Genomic DNA, 27756 nt, shown 5'->3' on the forward strand with positions numbered 1-27756 from the left:
CAAACATATTCTCAACCAAAAGCTAATAAAGGAATCTTTTCTATAAATTTGACTTGTGATCCTTTTTCATTTTTTGCCCAAACGATTTTCCTTTGGATTGTTTTGAGACCATGTATGTTTTACATGAGTGTCTTGCTGTTAGCATTATAAATGAAAGTTAATTTTCTAAAGTAAAAATGTTCTAGATGTAATTACTTGCAGAATATTTTTTCCTTACATGATATTCTTCTACTACCCCATTTTTTATTTAAATATTAGGAGGCTTTTAAAAATTTTATAATGTAGTCTTGATAGCTTTTAAATTTTATTTTTTGCACTAAAATATGACTGCTTTAGGTTCATTACATGTTATGCAATTTTACCATGACATGAACTACCAATAAAAAATTTTAGTTAACACTTTAGGAACAGCTTTTTGTCCAGTACAATTAATTTCTCTAGAATATTTGATTATTTTAATTAGCCAACTTAATTAGTCTGAAAATAGTACCCTACTATTTTACTATCAAATTTAATACTCTAACAACAATCTTATTTTACCCTGTAAATATTAGTGGACAGGATTATTTGCCTTCTTGAGTAGGCCCTGAACATTCCTGGTGCTAGGCTGGATTTAGATAGCAAAACCCACTTCCCCACACCATGGGTACAAGACAACTCAAACAAGTCTTGTTCCAGTGGGAGGGCAGCTGCTATTGGCCAAGTCTCTGTCTGTTACCTGGGTCCTGATTTGAGCTGGGCATGGAAGTGAAGCAGCCATGGGGGTAGGAGACCTCCCTCAAAAGGGGTGAGGGTTCAGGCCCCTGAAAAGTTAGGGGTGTGAGGGTCTGTGCCCCATCTCTGTAGACCCCCAAGTTCTCTCCTGATGGCCCCTGTGTGACTGTGCCTGTCTTAGGTTGTTCCTTCCCTGAGGAATCTTACCTGTCTCTGGATAACCAGCCATCCTCCGGAGCCAAGCAGGATGATGTGAATTCAGTTCTGTCTCCTTGGAAGCCTATGCCCCCATGGCCTCCACTCCCAACACCTGCCTTGGGATCCCCTCGCCTGCTGGTGGGGCCGAAGCACTGATCACATATTTTATATCTGGTAGAACTTACATTTAAAACTTTACACATTATGCTTTAAAGCAAGAAAGTAAAATTGGTAAAATTCAAACATGCCAAATCCTAAACACAATGAAAATTAGTTAACACATAATCACATTGAGTCATGGAGTAATTTCCAGATGTTAAATATATGGCAACGATAGCATAAAAGACTAGGAGGGTAAATAAAATTAAACTGTCCTAAGTTTTTACACTTTATATAGCTATAAAGTGGTACAATATTAACTCTAAGTGGAATGTAATAAGTTAAGGATGCATTTAATAACCTCTAGAGAACTACTAAAAAAGAAATATAGCTAAAAACCAAAGTTGTAAAATGGAAAAGGAACATATGGGACAAATAGAAAGCAAACAAAAATAAGAAATCTAACCAAATTATGTCAGTAACCATCTACATATACATAAATGGCTAATATGCAAAGTGTCCCTGCAGGAGTTTGACTGGGAGATCAGGATTTCTATAGCTTGCTATGACATGCTGGCCACCAGGGAGCAGCATGGAACCAAAGAAGGCCCCCACTGGCAGCCAGAAGGCCCTGATCAGCCCTGATCAGCAGCCAGGCCTAGGTACCCTACCCATGCACAAATTTCGTGCACCAGACCTTTAGTATTAAATATACATGGATTGAACATCCCAATTAAAAGACAGAGATTATCTGACTGAATTAAAAAGAAAGACACCTAGACTTGTCCTCAAGATAAGAATCTGAATATAAAGAAAAAGATGGATTAAAAATAAAACAGTAGAAAGAGATATATCTGTTAAAAATATATTTAACAGTAGAAAGAGGTATAAAAAAGCTGATGAGGCTATATTAATATTAGATAAAATAGTCTTCAAATCAAGAAACACTTGAGAGATAAAAAGGGAAATATTGTGGGAAGAGGCTCCATTAACCAGGAAAAAAATACTAGTCATAAATGTGTATGTACCTTTATAACAGAGATTCAACGTATACTCTGGACACCCAAAGCTTGGAACACAATACTCACACAGTAATCTTTAACTTCGGCTAAAAGAGGGTCTTCTAGAACACTTTCTTCTCAATAGATTTGACCTTTGCATCAGGGAATTGGATATATTATTCTAAAAACTAATGAAATTAACCAGTGTATTAGAGAAACTTAATCATTTGTATATAATAAAACCTGTTTTTCCTCAAAAATTAGGTTCAGTATCCTAACTTAGATAGTGACTATGCACAAGAAGTATAGACATTAGTCTTTGCTAATATAGTAATGACTAGCCATATGTGGCTATTTAACATTATTATTGTTTCCTTTAGAGAGAGGGGAAGGAAGAGAGAGAGAGGAAGATCGATGTGAGAATGAAACACTCATCAGTTGCCTCCTACACTTGCCCCACCTGGGGGTTGAATCCTAAACCTGGGTTTGTGCTTTGACCAGGAATCAGACCCTGTGACCTTTCAGTGTATGGCATGACACTCCAACCAACTGAGCCACACCGGCCAGGGCTATTTAAGTTTAAGGTTAAATGAATGAAAATGAGATAAAATTGAAATTCTCATTGTACTAGTCACACTTCAATAGCTCAGTACCCACATGAGCTGGGTGGCTGCTCTATAGAACAGCACAGATGTAGCAACACATTTTCAACATCAAAAAAGTTACATTAGGTAGCATTATGAAGTTTCATTTGCGTAATAAAAATATTCTAAATTTTTTTTCATTCAGTCTTTTTCATATTGTATTTTATATGTCACATTCAACTTAAAAATGTGTAATAAAATCTGAAATCACACTTTTGTGCTTCTTGCAGATTATGGAAGAAAAAGGAGAATACAGTGTTCCGAGTTGCTATGGAAATATTAAAAATGATAATGGCGGTTCTAGCCTTACTTTTGAGCATCCTTTGGATAATGTAAATATGGTTGATTTGAAATGGATCCATGATTTTGTATTAAAATCTCTGGAACTTTTGTATCAAGTAGAAAAATGGGAAACACTAGTATCACTTGCCATTCAATTCAATATAATTTCACAGTAAGTACTGATTGTAAAGGCAATTAAAAGTGACAGACTACCCCGAAAAAAAGTTTTAACTAATGTTTGCTTTTAAATTTATTTTTACCCTGTCCAGTGAGAGATACACAGAGCAAGTGACACCACTCCTGGTGTATGCACAGCGCCAGCTCCTTCTGAGAATATCCAAGTTTGAGGGCCCAGATATTATCCAACAACCTTGTGTAAGATATGAGACCAAATATAAAGAGAAGGTGCGTTTTGACTCTATTATTTATGCAGTTGTGATTTCTTACTAGTACACATTTTTCAGGAATCAAATAAATGTTACTAGTTTCATGTAGGCATATTTATCATTCAAATAAAAAACATTATTGAAAGTCAGTTGTATGCCAGAATTTTCAGTAACAGGGTAAACGAAAATAAGTCCTTATCATCGCTGATTTATCCGTTAGCAACAGTCAGGACAGTGTCTAGAGCTAGTATCAGAGCCATTGCATTCATATAGTCCGAATCTTGCCCACAGGCCCCTGGCATCTGTGTGGGCTGACATCCAGTGCCTGCCCCTATACCTGTCTGTGTGCCTGTGTGTTGCAGCTGCCCTGCAAGGACGCCGTTGCTTCTTTTCACAAAGGTTCCCCATGGCCTTTGTATATCTTTTTCTCTTGTATATTCTATGTAGAGAGAATCCAGTCTGAATTCTTGCTTTTTGGGACTTAACTTTGGAGGGGTGGACAGAGGGTCAGATAATAAACATGTAAACTGATATATGAAAAAGATTTATAATCAGTGGAAGTTCTCTGAAGAAACAAACTTGGTCAATAGAATAGAGATAGGCTGTGGTTGGAGGTAGAGACTTTAGCAAGCGTGATCAGCAAGGCCTCTTGGAGCAGGTAACCTTTGATGGGACGGCACCAGCCATCCAGTGAGAAAGAGCATTCTAGTCCAAAAGGAAGAAGGGCAGAAATCCTGAGATGGGACAGAAAGAAGGCCCCAGGCTGCAGTGTTGGAGATGAGAGATAGGGGCTCCTCTTCTGTCTTGTTTGTTGCTTACTCACCTTCTCCCCAATATCTTAAAGTTAAGTATGTCCCAAGACTCTGTTCTTGGTCCCCTGTCTTCTCTGTGCACATTCTCTGACTTGGTGAGTTAATTCAGTCTTGGGTCTGAGTATCATCTTTATGATGATGACTATCAAAATTACATCTCAATTCTAGACCTTTCTCCTGAATTCTGTATTGACATATCTAATTGCCTGCACCAGTCAGGGTTCAGTAAGAGAAGCATAACTAGTAAGACTGATCTATCTATCTATCTATCTATCTATCTATCTATCTATCTATCAATCATCTATCTATCTATCTATCTATCTGTCATCTATCTCTCTAGATTTATTATAAGGATTTGGTTTATATTAAGCAAGTCCAAAATCTGTAGAGTAGGAAGTTAGGATCAAGAGCAGGAAAGGACCCTACAGGTAGGGCCAGAAGCTGTTTGTCCATAAGAAGTCACTCAGGGAGAATCCACAGGGGCCAGGACAGTTTTAGATCTGGAGGCTGTTTGGAATTTGGAATCTGGAAACCACCTGCACTGTCAAGGACTTACCTGATTGGGTCAGGCCCACCTAGGATAATCTCCCTAATGAAAGTCAATTTATTAGGAACTTTAATTAGTATCTGCCAAATTCTTTCATAGTAGCACCTAGATTACAGTTTGATTGAATAACTGGGTTGGGGTTTATGTATTCTAAAAAATGGATTCTTCCCTTCATTAACCTTCATAGGTTAGCCTAGCCAAATGGACTCATTAAAATACCATACTGCCCAATCAACATTATCTCTTATTATTTAATATACTTCTCAAATTTAGCTCATCTCAAACAAACCTGTTCTGCTAAGTCATCAACATTTTTTAAAATTTTCAAAATATATTTTAATTGATTTCAGGGAGGAAGGAAAAAGAGCAAGAGCTATAAACATCAATGATGAGAGAGAATTATTGATTGGCTATCTTCTGCACACCCCCAACTGAGGATAGAGCCCACAACCTGGGCATGTGCCCTGACCAGGAATCGAACTGTGACCTCCTGGTTCATAGGTTGACCCTCAACCACTAACAACACCACTCTTCTAGCTGCTCAGTCCAGACACCCAGGGGACACCTTCTCTTGCTTTCACATTGCACTTCAAATTGGTTTTCAAATCCCCTACCTTCAAAATGTATTCAGAACCTTACCACATCTTGCTACTTCCACAACCCCTGCTCTGATCCAAGCTATGTTATATTTGCTTTGATCAGTGCAATGACTTCCTAATTAGTGGTTTTGCTTCCAACCTCCCTGAAACTCTGCCTCCAGCTCATAATCTATTCTCAATGCAGTAGATGGAACAACCTTTAAAAACCTAAGTCAACCATGTCATCCCCCAATTTTAAACCCCAAAGCAGCTTTCCATCTGCTTCAGAGTTAAAGTGAACATCCTGTCATGACCTTAATGCCCTACATAACTTATCCCCGTGTATCCCCCAGTAACTCCTCTCCTATTACTCCTCCTCAGGTTGCCCTGTTCTTTAAGACAGTTCTACCTCAGGGTCTTTGCCTTTGCTGTTCCCCTGCTTAGAATCCTCCTCTCCCCAATATCCATATTGACTTTTACCTTGCCTTTTTGTTAAATGCCATATTCTATGTGAGTACTTTCTTCACTATGCTATTTTTGTGCTTGTTTGCTTTACTTCTCTCTATAGTATTTGTAGCTTTTTAGTATTCTCTATAATGTACTTCTCTATTTTATTTATTATATCTCTTCCACTAAAATATGTTTCATAAGAACAGGAATTTTTGTTTGCTTTGTTCTCTGCTCTATAGTCCTTGAGCTCGTCACGTGATAAGTGTTCAATAACGTTTTGTTTAATGAAGCTGGAGAAGTGGAAAGGCCTAGGCTGTGGGAAGGAATTTTCATTTTGTTAGGCTGTATTTGAATCTCATAGTAGAAGTACCTACAGGGGACAATCAAGCAGCAGCATCTAATCAGACTAGGAGACAAGGAGGGGCTGTATTTGGAGCAATAGGTTAGCTCAAGGAATGGGAATGGAGCAACAGGGATAAGAAGATCTTGGACCTTTCAAAATAATTTCCTTCTGTTTAAAAATGTTTTGCTTTCAGATATTTTATAATTTTAGCACTCAAGTATCTATTAGAAAATAAAATTTTAAAACACTACAGGGGAAGTTAGTTCTGAAAAACTTTACCAGGGAAGTTCAAATTGTGTTAATTATGAGTAAGGTGGAAAAATCTGCCATTGGAAAAGCAGCCTATATTTTAACTACATCTCAACTTACATAATGGGAGATATATTCAGACTTGTAAATTTATAGACTATCTGAAAATTATATTCTAATTGCTCTACATAATTTGCCTAATGCTCTTCCAGCTGTGCTGTACTAAAGAAATATGAAAAATTATGTGGCTGTTTTTCCCCCCAAAAGTCTCTGCGAGTTTTTATTTGTAGCATTCTTTTGTCTCTCTTTTTTATTTTTGACAAATGAAAAATATGAAAAATATTTTAAGCCAGCCAAATTTTGGGCTATAAATACCTAAGTTATATTTTTTCCTTTTTCCTTTTTAAGATAACCTGTCGGAATTTTATTGGAAAGCAACTTGAGATTAATCCTCCACCCAGTCAACTGGCAGAAACAGATAGCGACTCAGATTACCTCCCAAAGGTCACAGTTGCAGGTCAGTACCAGTTTTATCTTGAAACCCTTTTAAAGCAAGGTTTGCTGTTGCATTCTGCATAACAGATCTTCCATAATTAAAATATTTGCAGGAGAACTGGCCTTGGACAGGAGGGTGGAACACCCCGGGGGGGAAGGGTAGGAGAAGAGAAGAGATTCACATGTGGAAACGTTGGTAGGTGGGAAGAACAGAAGTTGAAGGCATTCTCACTGGGTACTGATGATTTTCTTAATGAAGCAGGGGTTTGAAAGCAGAGCCAAGGCTGATAGGGTAGGAGATTTCAAATGTGAATGGGTGGACTGGCCCTTGAGGGAAATAGGAGAAGGGAAGATCAAAGGCCTGCAGAGTAGTGTAGAGGGTCCAGTAGAAGGAGGTTGGTGACCACAAAATTTAGGTTTTTTTGTCCAGGACAAATCCAAATATCCCCTCATATTCAATGAACAGTGGGGGGATTCATGTAGGTCAATGATATGTGACTACTTCTAGTCAAAGAGTGTGATACTTCCTGGGTGTGTTCTCCCTTTCTTGATCTTGTCTGTCAAAACTCTGGAGATCCCAAAATTTGTAATTCATAATTCAGAATGTGATTTATATTATCCCCTACATCCTGAAAAAGGACTGGCAGATGTAAGGAAATGCTGGTTATCAAAATAATAACTGCCATAGAAGGGATAGAAAAGACATACCTAGTAAAATTCTAGACCCATGTGACCAGTAGGTGCTTATTGGTGACTGGAGCATTACGTCAGAAAAGCACTGTGCCTGCCTGTTGTTAAAGCTCATTTGGAAAGTCAAGGTGGTGGGACAGGCAGGAAGGCAGGTGGGATCAGGCCACAGGGATCCTTTGGGTTGAATCTTAACCAGTGGTGGAAGTATAAGCCAGTTTGAGTAATGGTTAGAGCAGGAATATTTGAATGGATAAAAATCTAAAGATTATTTATAGTGGCAGGTACCATATTTGGCAACCATCAGGTGCTTTAATTTTTGCAAACTTAGGGGTAGGTATTTTTATGCTTACACTACAGATGAGAGAATGAAATGTTACTAGTAAATACTGGAACTGTGATTCAAACCCTGGTCTGATTATGGAGCCCCTAAGTACCCCACTGAGCACTGATCCTCATTTGTGCCCTTTTAGGTTAGACTCTCCTCTAACCTTATAGCACCCAAGAAAATATATGCTAGATATCAGTGGTCCTGGGAAGACAATTACTTTCTTCTGGCTAATTATGATAGTATGGTAACTTTTAGATTATCCTGCATATTAATTATAGGTTTCACACTGAGTCATTATCATGAAGATCTTGGCATTCAGATTATCACTCTTTAAGACCATCAGACCTCTTGGAGCAGTATTTTGGCCCACACTTTTGGGCTTATTTGGCAAATATTTAGGATGCTAACATTTTTTTCATTGTATTCAACTCGGATCATTAACATGTTTAGAATCACGATGGGTCTTATACTGTATATGTCACCATGACTTGTTTGCAATTCTTTTAAAAGACCAAGCATATTCTTGATGTTTTCCACACCACATTGCTTCTTTAGAACATCATATATTTTCGTTTGGCATAATAGTGTTTGTTACTAATGTTTGATACATTTCTTTCTCCACAACAGATGTTGTAATGCTCCAGTGCCTGGAAACATTTGGTGCTCTCATTATTTAAAAGCATTCCATTCTCCCTCTATTTAATAATGCATATGTAATTTGGGAAGGTCTCTGTAGGATTTGGAGAAGTGAGAATACCCTGCTTTATAGATTACTATTTGTATGGATGAGTAACTTGCCTGCTTGTTAGCTTCATAGGCGAGAGGACTTTGTGGCTATGTATTTTATTGAAGCTGTGTTTGCATTCTGTCTGGAGCCTCATTCTTGAGTCTTGACCTTATTGATAGTTACGTTTTCTGATAGGGTTGTTCAGTCTTCAGGTATGTTGGAATTTTCAGTCCTTTGGCAGGTGTGTTTTATTACTGCCTCTGGACATTTGAACTGATGTGACCAAATGTGTAGAAAGCAGCACAAATTTCATGTACTCCCTGGGAGTTTTCCTTTGTGGACCCATATGCCAGGAGTGATTGGCATTTAAGTTTTAATGTCTACACTGTTATACTGTGAGACAATGATTCTCTTCATTTTTCTTCCCTTCTTTCTCCTCCCACTCCTCCTTATCTTCTTGTTCTCACCTATTTCAAACTGCTGTGGCTTTGAAATAGCTTCTTGAATTATCCATGGGATTTTTCATACAGGAACCTCCTTGAGACTGATGTCAGGATAAGGCCTCTGAAGCTCATATTTCCTTATTGTCTTTTTTCTTTTAAATCTCATGTAGGCAGCCACAAAACACCGAGTAGAACCCTAATTAGACCATAAGGAAAAGGTACAGTAGGGCTTCAAAAAAGGAAAATCAAATGGCACAATAGAGTTTAGAAAATAAAAAATATATTTGAGAAAGTAGCAGGAGGATAATTTTATTCTGACCCCTATTTTAGCCATGGCAGTCACCTCCCCTTCTTCCTGTCCTCCTGGCATGCTTTTGTGATTTCTGTTGTGGAATGTAATCTCTGTAAGAGCAGGGATGGGATCTGCTTTGTTCATCCCCCCCAGTGCATAGCCTGGTGCCTGGTACTGGTAAGTGTTCATATATGTTTTAAAAACACTTGACTCACAGTCATAATGTAAGCCTCCATCTATCAAGTACTTACTCCATGGCAAGCACCATGCTGACACTTCACACACAGGTAATCTCCAGAGGTAAATAATATTCACCCCACTTTTTTTCATCCCACTTTTTGACAGATGTTTGAAACAAAGGCCTAGAGAAAGTAACTGACTGTCTCAAAATATTAATATGTGAGTGCTTCCAGCTTCCTCCTGTTCCTCTGCTGGCTCCTTTCCCTGATCTCACTCTCTAAGGAGAAACAGAAAAAAAATCAAGGTTCATAAATTCTTGCAAGAAAAACAGAGCAGAAATTTATAATCTTCTGGGTGGTGTGCAGAAGGGTGGCGGTGGGAGGAGTGGGAGTATATCTTGTCAGGATCATGCAGGACGTGCACGTTTAGGGGAGAGGGGACTTGAGGGAGCATGTGGCAGGGACAGGACGGAATGCCAGCTTGCACACATGTCATGGTGACACACATAAGGCCCACCGAGCTTATAAACATGATAATGATCTGAGTTTCACTGGAAAATATTCACCAGCCTAAAACTTTATAAATAAGCCTGAAAGTGTGGACCAAGATACTGCTCCAAGAGGTCCAAGAGTCATAAAGAGCTCTAAGCTGGATGCCAAGATTTTCATGGTCACAACTCAATGTGAAACCTATAATATGCAGGATAATCTAAAAATTACCATATTATCACAATTAGTCAGGAGAAAGTATCTTCTTATGACCACTGAAATCTAGCATACTTTTTCTTGGGTGCTATAAGGTTAGCGGAGAGTCCAACCTGAAAGGGCACAAATGAGGGTCAGGCCTGGAAGCTCAGCAGAGCACTTATCAGCATGCCTGGTGTGAGAGGGTGGGAGGAGAGTAGTAAGATTAAAGGGTCAGAGGTGAGGTAAAGTCTAAAAATTGAACATTACAGTTAGCCACATGGAAGAGCTTTGGGGTAGAGTGATGGGGATGGGGAGGTCTGATTAAAGAGAGTTCCAGAGTGAATGGGAAACAATGAATACAGAACTTTTTAATGTGTTTTGTTGTAAAAAAAAATGGTATGGTGTAGAGAAATAGAATGGTACTTTGAGGGGAAAGTACTAGTAGAGTCAAAAGAAAGGTTTTTTGTTTTTTTGTTACTTTTTAAATTATTTACTTTTTATAAGTTCAAATATAGTCACCCGGCCCCAGAATTTATAACTGGAAATCTTACCTTTTGACCATCTTCACCTATTTTGCCCATCCCCACCCACCCCTGACAATCACCAGTCTATTCTACCTATCTATGTGTTTGGTTTATATAGATTCCACATGTGAAGTCATACAGCATTTGCCTTTCTTTGTCTGACTTATTTCACTTCCCATAAAACCTTCAAGGTCCATCCATGTGGTCACAAATGGCAGGATTTCCTTCCTTCTTATTTCATTGTATGTATACACCACATTTTCCTTCTCCATCCATTTGTTGATGGACATCTGAGTTGTTTCCCTGTCTTGTCTATTGTAAATAATGCTGCAGTAAACATAACATTTTTAAATTTTCTTTTTGAATCAGAGAAAAAATAAAACAGCAAAATGTACTATGGGAAATATTCAGCAGAGGGAAAATTAATGATTTGGGGAAAGGAGAACTGCTAGAGGGATGCTGTTGAGATGTAGATAGGCATGGGTGGATATACTGATGGGGGCTTGTGGGAAATCCCATTAGATTGTTTCATGTTTTTTCAAGTGAGGTAAGAAGCAAGATCATTGGCCCTGAAAAGAGAGGGAATAGGTAATTCCCACTCTTTTTCTTTTCCCCCACATAGCCAGTTTAACTACTCTTCCTGTTGCTTCAACAATGGAAAGTTCCCTGTGTCCCTCCCTTGTTCACATTGCTGCTACCTTTGTCAAGTTCAAATCACACAATGCTGTCACTCAGCCACCAACCTTCTTCTATTAAAGTCTGCTATCCATACAACTGTCAGCTGACTCTTCCTAAAACATCACTTTCTTCCTGTTAGGGTCTTCCTCAAAACCCTGGCTCAGCTCCCCAGTAAAGAAGATGAAGAGTACTAACTCAGTGAGGGCTTCAGGCCCCTGGCAAACCCTTCTTTGTTCAAGAGGACTCACCATGGCTTCTTACTGTGACCGAACCACCTCCCTTACTGCTGCTGCCATATCTCTCTTTGCACGGCTGGTTCTGTGACCAGAGGGAAGCTACTAGACTTTTCTATGTCTTCTTTCCTCATCCTACCTCTTACGGTTGTATTTAATTTGATGAGACTATCGAGGTAAATTATTTAGAACTAGAGGCCCAGTGCACGGTGGAGTCCCTTGTCCTGGCTCTCTGACATCCCCCAAGGGTCTCGGATTGCGAGAAAGTGTTCTCCGGTGACACATCCCAGAATCGGGCTCCCTCCTGTCTGGTTCCACTCAAGAACTGCAGCTGCCAATTCACTGCTGCACAGCAGCTCCTGTGTTGAGCGTCTGTCCCTCGGTGGTCAGTGTGTGTCATAGTTACTGGTCAGAGTGTCTGCTCCCTGGTGGTCATTGAAAATGATAGCCAGATGTTTCATCTCTTCAGCCAACCTGTAAACTCTTATAGCTGCATTCCCTAAAAGTTGCAGTTCTCGCAGTACCTCAGATTTTGCAGGGGGTATTCCGACGATTCAACTTGTTAAAGAAGCAAATTCTTTGTTACTTTGTCTGAAGCCTATATTTCTTGTTTTAGTTGTTGTTGTTGGTTTTGTTTGTTTGGTTGTTTTTGTGTATGTGTGTGTGTATGTGTGTGTCTGCTTCATGTACATATTTTTTGCAGCCTAATTTTTGGATGGTCACTTCCTCTCCAGAGACCTTATAGCAACTCTATTTATCAGGACTGTTTGTTGGTATCATATTCTATTTTGACCCCATCTTCCTTGCCTCTGTTCCTGTATTAGAAAGTGTCCTTTCCTTTTCTGAAGAGAGCAATTGCCCATCTCCAGGCAATTTTGTTTCCTTTCTTTTTTTGTAGGCTTCCTAAGGAAAATTGACAGGATCTAAAGTTTATGTGTGGGTTTTGTTTTGTTTTTTATAAAAATAAAAAATTTTTAAGTTTTTTTTTTTTTTTTAAAAAAAAACAACAAAATTTGAAACATACAGAAAAAATTATCTTAATGTTGAAATATCTGCTACATACCTGGAGGCTTTTAATTTAGCATCTTTAGTTTGGGACCAATAAATTATCTGAATTAGTCTTTTGCTACTAGTTCACTTGCTGCCGCATTTCATCATGAGTGTTACTCTTCCTGTTCCTTTCAGAATACGGCTACGCCAAAGGGCTCCTCTCTGTGCCCGTGGACGTGGCAGATACGTTGAGATGTTTTAGAGAGACTTTGGAAAAGTCCAGATATCACAACAGATCAATCCGACACAGCAGAAAATTGCTTTCACTATTTCTTGCACAGACACAAGGTAAAAATAATTGCTCTTATCCCTTAGTCATTACTTAGATGGGGATGCCACCTGCAGATCTGCCTGCCACAGGTGCCTCCTCCCTCCACTTCCAAGCCCACTCATTGCTGCCTTGCACTTTCTTCCTGCCTAGTGGACCACATCATCTCTCTCTTTATTCTAACCAAGGCACTGTCTCATCTACTTTATGCTTCCTGTGAAACTACCATACTCCCTGTGTAAAGGGGATACAAAATCAATATTTGTTCGTGTTTTGACTATACATCTAATATATATATATATGTGTGTGTGTGTGTGTACACACACACACACACACACACACACACACACACACATATATATATATATATATATATATATATATATATATATATATATATATATATATATGGTTGCTGCCCTCTGAAAAAACCTATCTACAGATTTTAGTTGTACTGTCCACAGACTCACATTACATTGAATGAACTCTCCGTATTATGTTTAAAGTTCTTTCAATTGTGGCATACATTGACAGTGATTTTTAAAATTTATTAAAAATAAATGTAAAAAAGGAAATAAAATTTCTAAGAATGGTTTATATCAACTCACTCTGAATCTTAACTGGTACCAAAATGTTCACTTGAAATACTGAAAGATGAGTCAAATATTCATGTGAAATATGGTGTTCAAGGAGAGCTCTATAGATACCCTGGGCTGCCTAAAAGATGAACAAGAAGGGCCTAAAGTCAATTAAGCCTGAAACATTGCTGGAGGCAAAAATAAATAAACAAATAAAATAAACAGTGTTCTACTTTGAGCACATCATGAGAAGATAGGCTTCTTTGGGAAAGACACTATGCTGGGGAAATAGAATACAGAAGGAAAAGAGAAGACCAAATATGAGATGGATTGACTCCATAAAAGAGGTCATAGGTATGAGAATACAGGACCTAAGCAGAACTACCTAAGAGTTTCTTTTACCATAGAGGTTGCTGCCCAGAGGCAAACTCACATCTTACTCTTGGAAGCTCTTAAAAAGGGGGCAAACCCCAGTGGTGTAACTTCCACCAATCCCCATGAGAAGCAAAGCATTATCTCAACATTTACATTCTGGTAAAACTGCGAAGTAGCTTGAGCACAGAGCCCATCCACACACATGTGTTCTCTTAAAAATGATCATAGATAGTAAGTTTAAGGAAACTAAGTTCCCAGCCGGCAAATAAGTCTCAGCTACATACAAAATCGTTCCTCTTTCCTCCCTTTCCATTTCTATACCTTCTTCTTCACCATCAACTTCCCTTCTTTTTTCCATTTTAAATTTCTTTTTCATTCTCTTTATGAGTAGGAGACAAAGGAATAAACAATGCCAAATTTGCTACCGGAAAGGTGCAGTTTTGCCTGGGGACGGAAGAGATGCACATGCCCACACCCCCGGACCTTTCTCAGGAACACTTCAGAGTTTTCAGTTCGGTGGAGAAAAGCAAACTTCCCTATTCACAGCTCGGACTCGTAATTTCTTCATATTACGAAACTATTGGTAAGATTTACTCATTGTGTATTTATTTTCAATATGACCTCCTGCATGACATTTGGAGATTACATTTGGTGCTGAAATAATATATTTTTAAAAAATATTTTTATTGACCCAGAGAGGAAAGGAGAGGGAGAGAATGATAGAAACATCAATGATGAGAGGATCATTGCTTGGCTGCCTCCTGCACACCCCTGACTGGGGATTGAGGCCACAAGCCGGGCATGTACCCTGATGGGGAATGAAACCGTGGTCTCCTGGTTCACAGGTTGATGCTCAACCACTGAGTCACCTTGGCTGGGCTTAAATATTTAAAAAAATGGAATTAAAAAAGGGATGAAAGAGCCTAAAATACAATAGAATCTATCCATCATACTCTTGCAGACCATGACAGAACAGTGTCAAGACAAGAAGCTTCCAGCACCTCCTTTTGCCCACTTCCCCAGCCTGACTGCCACTTTGCAAGATCCTAGGCCACCCTTCTGCCCATCCTTCTTTAGTAACTTATTCTCTGAACTGCTGGTCGGGATGTGGCCACTGTCAAATTCTTGTGCTCTGCCCCAATGATTTTACTTTCTTTGTCTTTCACAAATTCAGCAGTAAATACTCAACCCATGTTGTAGACCCAACATCTCCTTCTTTTTTTTTTTTTCCCTTGAAGCAGTCATTCTGCAATTCCCCCTCTATTCTCTGGTGTAAAATTTACATTTAATATATTCTTTCTACATGTATTATTTTCCCCCCAAAATCAATGTGAAAGTCTTAAGTACAAAATAAGGGATAAAGTCGCTTTTCAATATATGGACCTATTGTTGGTATGTAAGTACTCAAGCAGGGGAAGGCACAGTGAGGCAATCAGAGGCTCATACCCTGTGTGCAGGATCACCAGGATGTCACAGCTCCGAATGCTGAGTGGTTCGTTGTTTTACTGGTGACACGTAGCATCAGAATGTTAATCTTAGTGACATAGTTTCCTAAAATAGCAAGTAAACCTAGGTAAAATTCTAAACAAAACAGTGCCACAGTGTGTGTTTGCATTTTCGGCAAATTCAGAGCATTTTAAAAACATGCACATATACTTTTTTTTTTTTTTTTTTGTAGGATGAAGTTAGGTATTAGAATCAGAATATTGCAAATGGGGTTCTCACCTTTTTCTTCACTGTGGGTGAAGGTTTTGTGCTTTGCAGGCCATCTGGTGTCTCTGGTCTTCACCTACAAAATACCAGAAGATGTCCCATAGTGACAACTAACAAAACCCTTCCTAAGACTTCCAAAATACCTCTAAGGGGAAGTATAGCCTCATTAGAAACTATTGCCATGTTGGTTGGGTATTTTAGCAACATATTCTTGAAAGCATGCGTTCATCAGAACCCCTCAGCCCCTATCCCCACCCCTCAAATTTGGGTGATATTAAAAAAATTTGTTTTTATGCATTTGGGTGAAAGGAAGAATTTGATAGACTGTAGTCTTGTCACATCCCTGCTCAAGGCTTCTCTTCTAATATAGAATAACATCCACATTTTCCCACAAGGCATTCAGATGCCTCTTTAACGCTACCATAACCCTCTTCTTCACCTGCCCAGAAAAACCATACTCCAGCCACACATGTCATCTCCATATATACCCACCCCTTTCTCCCTTGCACCCCTTTTCTGCTTTTCTCTTCTTAACCATTTCTACTTGTGTGGCTTTTCTTTCACTTTCTCTATGTTTCTTACCTGTTGTTAGACCCAATCTTCCACTCCACAGTGTTCAAATAGACCACTGTTGACTCTCTTTGTATATATGTATATATCATGTGACATTTGGCGTGCAGTTCGCTTCTGTACACAATTAAGGAATAATATAATTTAAAATGTTCTTGCAGATACAAAGGAAATCTTTTTCAGGAACTGACCTTTGTTCTTTTACTTGATTAAAATACAGATGTTCTCCAAGCCAGCAATCAAAGAAGTCTTAAAGTTCAGGCATTGCATCAACTTGGAAATCTTCTTATCTTCGCAGGAAAGAAAAGGTAGATTTTTTTAAGGAGTCTACAGAACAAGAGAGAAAACTTTGTTTGAAAAACAATTTTTAATTGTGAAAAAATATTGTCTTTCGTAATTTCTAGTTCTTCAATAATATTACATTGCAACCTTCATTCATCAAAAGCTACTTAGGAGAAATGGTTATAAATACATAATACACAAATGGTGTGGGTTTTTAAAATTGTTTTTGTTGATTTTAGAGAGGAAGAGAGAGGGAGAGAGAGATAGAAACATCAATGATGATAGAGAATCATTGATTGGCTGCCTCCTGCATGCCACCTACTGGAGATAGAGCCTGAAACCCAGGCATGTGCCCTTGACCTGAATCAAACCTGGGATCCTTCAGTCCACAGGCTGATGCTCTATCCACTGAGCCAAACCAGCTAGGGCTGGTATAGGTTTTAATTAAAATGTTTCTTCAGTGTATTCACCTTCCCTTTTGGAAATATTTAATAATATAGGTCTCAGAAAATGGAATGCTCGATGCTATGTTTCTGTTGTAGGGCTGCTTTTAAATGCTGGTGTCAAGCTCTTGATGACATATTCAGAAAACAAGATGTGTTGCATACATGGAAAGAGTTGGGCACCTCGGTCACCAGTGCCACCAACAGCTGTTCACCTCCACGTACCAAAGACTACAGTGGGGAATTCCTGTCCAGAGTTGGCATTTGGGGGTGTCTGCAAGGGGCAGAAATATCGGCAAAGATAGCCCAGTGAGTATGATGATGGAATGATCTGCACGATAGCTAATAGCTTCCCTCATCCAGGATAACCACATTTTAAGGTTCTTGATTTAATGACATCCACAAAGTCTTTTAGTTTTTGTCATGTAAGGTAATGTGTTAGTAGGTTTGGGGAATTAGGACATGGATATTTTAGGACATGGGGACTGTTATTCAGCCCATTATCACATAACATGTGAAAGTTTGTCCTGATGCCTTATACCCAGGTAGCATCACATATATCTTTCTCTCCCCCCTCCCCCCACGATATCCTTATGATACTCAACCAGTTTCCCTGGTTGGTAGTATATCAGTATATTCATGAAAAAGCAGTATCCCGACTTTGTGCAGTACTTTTTTTTCTTTAAAAAATATATAGTATATTTACTGGTATATTGACTTTAGAGAGGAAAGGAGAAGGAGAGAGAGATAGAAAAATCAATGATGAGAGAGAATTCATTGATTGGCTGTCTCCTACATGCCCCCCACTGGGGATTGAGCATGCAACCCAGGTATGTGCCCTGACTAGAAATGGAACCATGACCTACTAGTATATAGAAGAAGTTCAACCACCGAGCCACACTGGCTAGGTACAAATGTCTTAAATATTTGATTAATATGAAAAACTTAAAAAGAAGGAACAGTATTCACTTTGGCAGCACATATATACTAACAATACAGAAGCTTAGCATGGCCCCTGCACAAGGATGACAAGCAAGTTCAAGAAGTGTTCCATATTTTTAAAAAGTATGGAGGGCTATGGGTACAGGTATCTTTCACCTTCCAGTTACATTACATTTATTGTTTACCTCTAGGGTGTGATGTGGTGGGCAAAAACCTACATAGCATTTTGAGCTGTAAAGCAATTTTTAAAAAGAATAACTAGTTAAAAATCACATCGTCTTAAGAAAATTAGCAGCCTTTGGCAGGGGATGTAAGATATTACCTAGTTAAAAAGTATTAAACAGTAATGTATTAAACATTTTAAACAAAGTTTGATTGTTTTGCACTCCTGGGAAAGAGCTCATACACACACACATGCACACACACACATATGTACACACACAATCCCTATACAAGTCTGAGCTTGTGACTTAGTAGAACTTGGCAGCAGAGAAGAGAAAGGCTGAGAAAGGTTCACAGCTTGAAAAAGAATTGCTGCCGCATTCCTGCCATTGGGCACCTCGGCTTCTCTGAGCCCCTGAAGTTATTATCTACTGATTTTCAACAACAGGAAGTCATTTCCAATTGTCAAGCTGCAAGTGTGCCTTCCAAGGGATAGATGATACTCCAGGGGCCTTGGCTGTTCTCAGAGACTCCCTGAGTAGAGGAAACTCTCCTCCCTGCGGCTCAGAAGAGCAAACCCCACACCCGAGTATCCACATGGAGAAGCTGAACTCAGATTTTAATTAATTAATATAGTTAATATGGTGAAACCAGCTGGTTTTTATCTAAATTAAGGCTTAGAAGAAGGGAATGTGGTTTATAGCTTTAGCTGTGAATTTTAAGACCCACATGAAAAGAAACTCAAACTCTTCTACTGGACTTAACATGAGACAGCAGTAAATTCAGAGGCATTATCTTCATCTTTGGTGGAGAGATTTACTAGTGTGCATAATATACTCCTAGTGAGAAAACACACTGTTTCAGTTTTTGGAAGGATTACGTAACAATACTCATTAAAAACTTTAAAATTGTGTAACCCCTTTTCCTCCAAAAATTCCACTTCTAGGGATTTATTCTGTAGAACTAATAGGACAAGTGCTCAAATATGTAGATACCACAGTGTTTACCTCAATATTGAACGGATGAAAATGGTATGAATCTTTTATATCGTGGTATGTTCATAAGATAAAAATATTAAAGTTCTATAAAGTAATAATGTGGCTCATTATGTCAATGCACAAAGATTTGTTTATAAAGTTATATGTATTGCATAATTCTAGTCTTAATATGTGTGTTTATAACTAGAAAAATGTCTGGAAGGAAATGGGCCAAAATGTTGCCACTAATCAATGTTTAGGTGGTAGGATTATAGGTGATTTTTTAATTTTTAAAATCATTCTCAATGTTCTAGACCTTATAGGAGTATATAGCGCCTTTCAAATAACAAAGGCTACTTTAATTTTGGAAAGTTTGTGAATATGAGAGATGTATTTATATATATAAAAATATTTTTGAGAAATTGTCTATGAATCGGTTTCTTTTTCTTATACTTATTTAGATTTATTAAAGTGTTGGATGTTGAGAAGAGAACCAACTGTTGCATTTTGTCTGCATTACTCTTTCAGGTAATATTTGATGTCTATCTTTCCACAGTAGCATCACCATTTACTCATTAAAAAAAATAATAAGGGCAGTAGTTTATCATATTCATGAAATGTTCAGGTTGGGAAATAGCATTAACATTGATTACATGTCATAAGCCCATCTTTCCTTCTGTGGCTGAACCCCCATTTGCCGCTTTCACCTTTAGTATCCAACAGACTGTCTTCCCCTTGGGATTCTGGAAGGAGTTTTACAGATAAGGAAACTGAGACTCCGATTGTTAATAAGATCATGTTGCCTGTGAGCAGCAAAGTTGGTCTGGTTGCCTTAGATTACCTCATCCCTAAATAAAGTTTTGCTGGATTCCAAGATATCAAGTATGCTATGTAATGAAAGCAAGAAGTAGGCTGAAGACCACAGAAGCATGAGGAGTGTTTGCAGTTCCTAGGATTGGGGTTTGACTTTACTGGAGAAAAAAGGAGCTTTTATCTGAAATACAAGACATTTTCAGATTCAAGAATGTCTCCGGGGCCTTTGCAATGTACTGAAGGCTCTGTTTACTTTGAAGTATGGGTGCCTTGTTCTGTGTATCACAGGAGTCTGATATGACAGCTGTATAGATAAGATCTTTGGAAAAGGTGTCTCTGGGTGTAAGGCCAGAATTTTCAATTTTCTTATGTTCTGTTCACCTCTTGCCTGAGCTTCAAAGGGAGGAAGGAGAAGAGGCAAGGGTGTAAAGGGAACAATAACCTGATTTCGCCTCCACTTATTGCATCCTTTACCTATTCCACTCCTTGTTCTCAAAAGTAATGCAGTTTATGTTTTAGAAAATAAGTACAGTTAACCCTTGTACAGCAAAAGGATTGGGGGCATGCTGACCCTACATAATCGAGAATGTGTGTATAAGTCCTTATTTCCCCAAAACATAGTTGCCCCTCGGTATCCATGGGGGATTGATTTCCCCATAGACAGTAACTTCGATGGGTGCACAAATCCCTGTATAAAATGGCATACATCAGTGTATGCAGTTAGCCCTCTACATGCAATTCAAAGGCCATCTGTAATTTAAAAATAAATGTCAGTTTTTGCTTAATGTTGACATATTTCTTGATAATACTGCACCTAAATTTGGCAGGATTTATTTTTTTTAATCCGTTGATTCTTTTTATGTTTTTAAAGTAAATTTATAAGACTAAAAATTTTAGAATAGTTACCTTATTAATAATCTGATGAAAGTTCTTTCCAGTATTCACATAAAATAATTTTAAATGCATTTGTCACTCAGAAGTTTTTAATTTTTTAAGGTAATATAAGAAGCACTCCTAAATATAAAATTTGCTTTTGTGTATTCATCTTGTTTCCCAACATCTAGAAAATGTTGGTCAAATAAGTTACTTAAGAAATATTGGTCAAATAAACTAAATCACCTTTTCAATTAATTCAGTAAAAATTAAGAATTACCTCTACTTGACTTAGATTTTTTAAATAAGCTGTTGCCTCCTCTACTTATAGGTTGGTAGAGTAAAAAGAACATCATTTTTTGAGTTAAATAGATATCACTTTGAATGTTCTTTCTACCCCTACTAGCTGTGTGACCTCAGATAAATTGTTTAAGCCTCATTGTTTCATTTGTGAGATAATAATCCTGCTAGGGGTTGGTTAAATGAGGGTTAAATGAGATAGTGTTTATAAAGAATTTGCCATAATGCCTAATGCAAAATTGTCCCTCTCAAATGATAACAATATAATGAGAATTTCTTCTGAAAATAATATGTATCCAATTACCATGGGCTTTCAAAGGCAACATCTTGAGTGTTAAAAGCATTTGGAATCTCTGCTGATGATAATATTGATGACAGGTGCTGCTTTTTTTTTTACAGAGTAGAGTGTGCTAGGCATGTGCTAAGCATTTTAGCGAGTAATACATGTACTTGTCTTTCTGTGTCATATTGCCAATGCTACATACAGCTTTTTGTCTCACCTTTTATCATCTTCAGGGTTTGCTTAGAACCACACTTCCACATCCTAAAGCTGAACGTTGCTATGCTCAGTATGAAATCACTCAGCTTCTCCCGGGCATCGAGCTCTTCTCGGATCCATACCGGGCTAACATTTGCTCTGTAGTTGCCAGTCTCTATTTTGTAATACGCGAGCTGCGCTTTGCTAAGCAAAACATAATCGTAAGTAATTGGTCAAAATCAACAAATCTTAATTTGCTGTGGCCTTATTTTATGACCACTTACCTTATACTTTTCAAAATTTGTTAATATTTTGGTCAGTTCTTCTTTAACTTTTAATCTCTGTATTCAAGATTCTTATCTGTACTTCAAAATAAAATATATTAATTGAGATTCTTTGACATCATTGTTTGGATTGTTTTTGGATTCAAAACCAGTGTTTATTTGATTTTGTTCTGCTTTTACTCTAGTTTACCTTTTCCCCCCTTAAGATATTTGGTGAAATGGATTAGAATGGTTCACAAGTCTCAAACAGAAGAATCTAGTGCACATGTAATTCAACACATTGTCATACAGATCACATCAGTACCCAAATTATGAGGCAGTTTACTTATTGAGATAAATTTAGCTTTGTGTCACTTGTCTTTTCTCTGGTAAGGGTGTATTCTAAGTAAACAACTTATTCTAACTGTGAAAGAAAAGACAGATACTTCTTAATATCCCAGGAAATTAAAAAAATTTCAAAACAACTCTATTTTTCCTTTGGGGAAATAAACCACACAATATGTATATATCATAAATTTGAAGATAATTATATTTTTTAAACAAGTTAGAATGTTTTAACTGTTGGTCATTTAATATTTCCTCCTTGATTTTATTTTATTCCCATTTTTCTCCTATATGTTATTTCCTCCACTTTTTTTATCTTTTTCCTCTGGTGTGCTTCTTAATATCTATTCTGTTCTGCTTACATAATTTTCATACTTACTTTCTTTTTTTTCATGTATTGTTTTCTATTCTCTTGTTCTAAATTCACTCTCTCTCCTTGTATTGAAAATATTTATTTCTCCCTGGTATGAATTGTTAAATTATAAAGTCATGTGTTAAAGTGTAAAGGTAGATAAATGCTTTTTTTAAAAAACATTTGGCATATTTGGCAAGAGATTGTTTATTAGAAAAAAATAACAAAATGGTGCTCTTCCCATTGTTAAGGGGATTCATTTCTGGATCTAGAAAACAGTTCTATCCCCTGGGTAACCTTTAGCTGCCTAGTCACACTCATATATACTACATATCACTGCACTGGAAAAGAAATAAGACTTTTTGTCCCTCTGAAGCTTAAGAAATTGAGAACATTTTTCTGAATAATTGAGTAATTGGCAGCAATAACATTGTGGTTTTATTTCTCACTAAAGAAAAGAAAATCTCAAAGGTAATAGCCAACTCATTGTTTTGTGCTGCATTAATTGTGGGGGGGAAAAGGTATTGTGTTGTTTTTATTGTGTAATTGTAGAAAATTGTGTTGTATACTGTTTAAACGTTTAAGATCAGTTCTAATCCTTTTTAAAGCGGTTGCTATTAGCAGCTGTCAGTGAACTGACAGAATCTTCTTGGCTGAACTTCCAGGACATAAACAGTTTCCATTTTGTGTGACACTACCCTCCAGAAACTAGGTAGCTAAGGAGCCTGTAAAATTTGCTCTGGAACCCATTGTTGTGGATTCATGGGAAATAGTTTGCTAATTATTGTAATAGGCGTCCTAATGATCCTTCTTGCTCAGTCTTCCTTTAGTGGGCAGGACCCAAGTTGTTGGAACCAAGTTGTAGGACCCAAGGTGAGCTTCAGTTTTGAGTTGAGATCTGGAGGAGCTATTCCGAAGTCTAGGCAAAACTGTCCTTTCGACACTAGTCTCTAGCAGTGGCTAGGTAAATTGAAATATTGATAGTCTGAAAAAAAATATTGATAGTCTGGAACCCTTAATGTATACCTGTGAAATTTCAGGAAGAGTTGAACTTTGGGATTAATTCTAGGACAATAAAAACATTATGTGAAGAGTAAGTTTGGGTTTTAATCAGTAGACTATACACTCTGTGAAGGCAGTGATGTGTTAGATTTTTTTCTTATTCAACAGTGCTTTCCATAGAATAGGCAAGTGATAAATATTAGTTTTCAATACAGACATTCTAATTAGAAGACAAATTGCTGCTGACATTGAGATGAACAAGTAGGCGCTATCAGGGGCTATGGATGTGAGTTCCTTTGCTTTAAATTTGGTATTTATTTGGTAGGTCTAACAAATCTAGAGTGTTTCCACAGGCCTCAGTGATTCATACATAGATGATGAATTAATTTTTCAAGGAAGATAACTGACTAAATTTTTTACTTTTGGAATATATGTGCAGCCTTGGGTTTGTGTACCAAGCAGCATGTACTTGGAAATTTAAGTTCTGATAAAATTATGAAGCATATGCTAAAAAGCACATTTTACTTACATAAAACAGTATTAGTTCCTTGCATGGAAAAAGCAATGACCATTTTACACAACATCTCCTACACTACCTGGCAAAATTTTATTATTCGGTTATTAACTTGATAAAATACATTTTGTTTTTCTGTTGGTAGATTCTGCCTCTCCTTGCATTGTACCAATATTTTGTTGCTGCAATTTGCCAAGACTTGGTCAGAAATCTAGAAGTAAGAATCCTCAAGGTATGTTACAAGTTTTTAAAACATTTGATATTCTTGAACTGTTAAAGATATTTTCATGAATTAATTTGGTGCTAATACTCATAATAATAAGTATTAATTAATTAATTAGGAATAATATGGTGTACTGATATTAAAAAAAAAACTTGCCCATTATTATAATAAAGTATGAGAAAGAGCCAGTTAGAAAGATTTAAATGACTTTATGCTTGGGCCCCAGTAAAGTGAGGAACAGCTACACCTAGTAACAAGGTTTGCCCAATACTAGTCAGTCTAGAGATCACCATTTCTGAAGCATTGGTTTACTGCAAGAATAGAGACTAATGAGTCAGTTTTCTGAAGTTTCTGTGTAACTTTTGCTAAGGATCTTTATGTATGTTATGGTACACAGGATTTTTAATTGCTCAGAAACTTGAAGTGACAAAACACACAGACTAAATTACAATTTAACTATGGAACCTAGGAGTCTGCTGAGGTTCTCTGCCTTCAGGGTTCATGTGCAGTTGGCTTGAACTCCATGTGGAGTGGGAACCTCTAGCATCTCATTCTCTCTGCCCCATTTCTCATCAACTATGGTCACAAGCTCCCACCAATTTGTCTTGTAAATGGATTATCTCAACATTCAGGACATTTGCTTCCTCTTCTGCATGTCCTCATCTCTGATACGGAATTCAACACTATTCCATGTTTCACACACACACTTTATCTAAGGCCTTTATATCTGTACTAAAGGCCTGGTGCATGAATTGGTGCACCAGTGGGGTCCCTTGGCCTGGACTGTGGGATCAGGCAAAAACTGGCTCTCAGACATCCCGTGAGGGGTCTTGGATTGTGAGAGGGCACAGGCTAGGCCAAGGGACCCCACTGATTGGCTGGACCCCAGCAGCAAGCTAACCTCTTGGTTAGAGCATCTCCCCTCTGGTGACCAGTGCACATCATAGCAAGCAGTTGAGCAGCCTTAGCAAATCATTAGCATATTAAGCTTTGATTGGTTGAATGGATGACTGGACATTTAACATATTAGGCTTTTATTATATAGGATTGGACTTTACTGAAAATAGGGAACACTGGAAAACTTAAGATGAGGCAAAACAATCAATTAGAAATAGAATATTTGACATCTCAGAGCTTAAAATATTTTTTGGCCAATATCTCATTCTTTTGCCTCCCAGCCCATAACTTGATTAGCTGTGTGCCAGCAGATGTTTCACAACTCACTCTAAAAAAAGCTCTGATTTGTAGCACTTAAAATTTCCATGGTGTAAGTACTCCCACTATAGCTGATGTTAGCCTACCAGTTGGGCATTACTGAACATGAATTTGAGATAAGATGTGCAGTAAGCTCTTGTAATGTGAGTAGGAGGGCTCTACATACTATTGACTTAATCCTCCTTCTTCTTTGGAAATGCCCTCTATTCTTCTTCTCAAATCTTTCCTGTTTTCTAATGAGGGGAAATTAGAATTCCCTTTAAACTATTCTTTCCATCCAGACCATGACCTTGGGCCTATATTTTCAGACTCAAATAGTCCATAACATTCTGTTTCTAAATACATAGAGGAAATACCTTGCCTAAGTTGAATGCTGTTGCTGATTATGATAATCTATTTTAATTCTGGAATAAAGAATTCATTATTAGCCATGGTAATTTCTGAATCACCATTACTAAGTTACTGAACTCTTAAAGAGTTATCCTGCTTTTGAATTTCAATAACACTTAACAAAAACCTGCATACAACTTTTTTATAAAAAAAAACAAAACCCACAGTGTTCTCTTCAAGACTGCCACATTTTTTTAATGCTAGGGCCTGTATTTATTCACCTTTTAGTCCTGCATGATGTCTTGAGAAATAAATTCATATACTTGATATTCAGTAATTAATAATTGAATTGAATTTAAAATCTGTAGGCATTTATCAAATGCCTACTGGCCACACTTTCCTTAGTGTTTAGTGGAAACTCGCCTAGAAGGTACTTGGTAAATATGTATTGATTCACCTGGGAAACAACATTTATTGAGGACCTCTTATATAAAAGCACCATATCAGCTACTTTAATCAAAGAAGTATAACCCAATGGCCCTTGCTTATAGGGACATAAAAACAAGGAGGAGAGACAGGACATACACACAAAACAGTAATGTGTGCACCTTCCACTAACCATTTCCCAATGAGTGTGATAAGCAATGTTCTCCAGGAGTTTGAAAGAGGGGAAGACGGCTTTGAATCTCTATCTTTCACAAAGTAGATAAGATTTAGGCTTGAAAAGAGTGGACCTAACTGAGCAGGAGAGAGGAGGAAGGGAAGATTCTTGGCAGACAGTAGTGTGAAAGGTTGAGGTGAGGAAGTATTGCTTTGCTTAGGCACAGGGCTGGTTCAAGTTAGACTGGAGTGGAGGTTCTGAGTAGGGAGGTTGGAGAAGAGAATAACGTGAGGGTACCAAAGTCCATGACATGGAGAAAACCAGGGGCCCAGGCTTGAGTTCAACTGGGACATAGTATGGAGGCTGAGTAGTAGAAGGAAAGAGGCGATGGGGCTAACCATTTGATTCTGGTTGCAGTGACCATTAGTAACATGTCAGAAAGAGATGCAGAGAGGCACTGAAAGAACAGTTTTTGGTTAAATGATTATTTGTTAACTTGACAGGACACTGGACAACTCTTTTTGTACTAGAGTCTCTTAAAAGCCACTGAAGAACTGTGAACTCCATTCTGGAGTCTCAGGGTGGGAGGGGGAATTCATTACAGGTTTGTGATCAGGAGAAGGACATGATCAGTGTATCTGGGAATAGTGTGAGGAGAGCAGGGTGAGACACAGTGGGTCTTATTGGAAGAATAGGACTGAACGACCATGGTTTTACCAGAAGCAATGAAAAAGGACAACTGTTGCATCATACAGAGGGAAGGAATGACCGCCTGTGTGTGTGCAGAGTTTGCCTGATCTTTCTGAGTAAACTGGTGTCAGTGAGTGGGAAGAGTCTCAGGAAATAGCAAATGAAGCTGCTTTTTGACACATCAAATAGCAGTAGATCATGCTGTTAAGTTTATGTAATACACCAACGTCTTTCAGGGAAAGCTCTGAGACCTCCTTATGATCAGCTAGTCTGGCTCCACTTTAGAACTGCCACATCTTGACAGATTTTTTACTCAACACATTCAACATTTGTGGAAAAGATATTGTTAGATCTGTATTTGTGTGAGTGAAGGGCTTATTTATGGGTAGTTTTTCCCCCCATCTGGCTTGTTTATGTTCACAGTACTAGCCATTTCTGTAAATACACGCCCACTGTTATCACCATTGTGTTTTTGAGTGGTCAGACTGGTAGTCCATATACAGCAGTCTGACCAGAGAAGAGTATCTTCACACAAATTAGAGGAAATGTTCCCTCCAAGGGCAATGAGAAAAATATTTATTTGTAAGTCATAGAGATGTGACTCCTGAATGCCTACTTTGATATTCTATGACAGTGAGGAGATTAGAGCCCAAAGTGTCTTGGGCAAGACCCAAAATATGCAACCCAATAAACAGGAAGTTTCCTCCATTAAAAATGCCCTCCTTGCCGAAACCGGTTTGGCTCAGTGGATAGAGCATCAGCCTGTGGACTGAAAGGTCCCAGGTTCGATTCCGGTCAAGGAATTGTACCTTGGTTGT

The 27756-nt window shown here is 37.9% G+C and overlaps 1 protein-coding gene across 1 annotated transcript in view; it reads left to right on the forward strand.

Annotated features, from left to right (window-relative positions):
- The window catches only part of CFAP54 (cilia and flagella associated protein 54), a 239556-nt gene that overhangs the window by 116033 nt on the left and 95767 nt on the right, over positions 1–27756 (forward strand). Inside the window, 10 exon segments of the mRNA XM_084878469.1 lie at positions 2887–3110; positions 3208–3343; positions 6712–6820; positions 12765–12917; positions 14242–14433; positions 16354–16441; positions 16958–17167; positions 19401–19467; positions 21442–21624; positions 24025–24111. Coding sequence (XP_084734595.1) covers positions 2887–3110; positions 3208–3343; positions 6712–6820; positions 12765–12917; positions 14242–14433; positions 16354–16441; positions 16958–17167; positions 19401–19467; positions 21442–21624; positions 24025–24111 — 1449 coding nt within the window.

The sequence above is a fragment of the Pipistrellus hanaki genome (genome assembly GCF_964339955.1).
Source record: "Pipistrellus hanaki genome assembly, chromosome: 3".
NCBI lineage: Eukaryota > Metazoa > Chordata > Mammalia > Chiroptera > Vespertilionidae > Pipistrellus > Pipistrellus hanaki.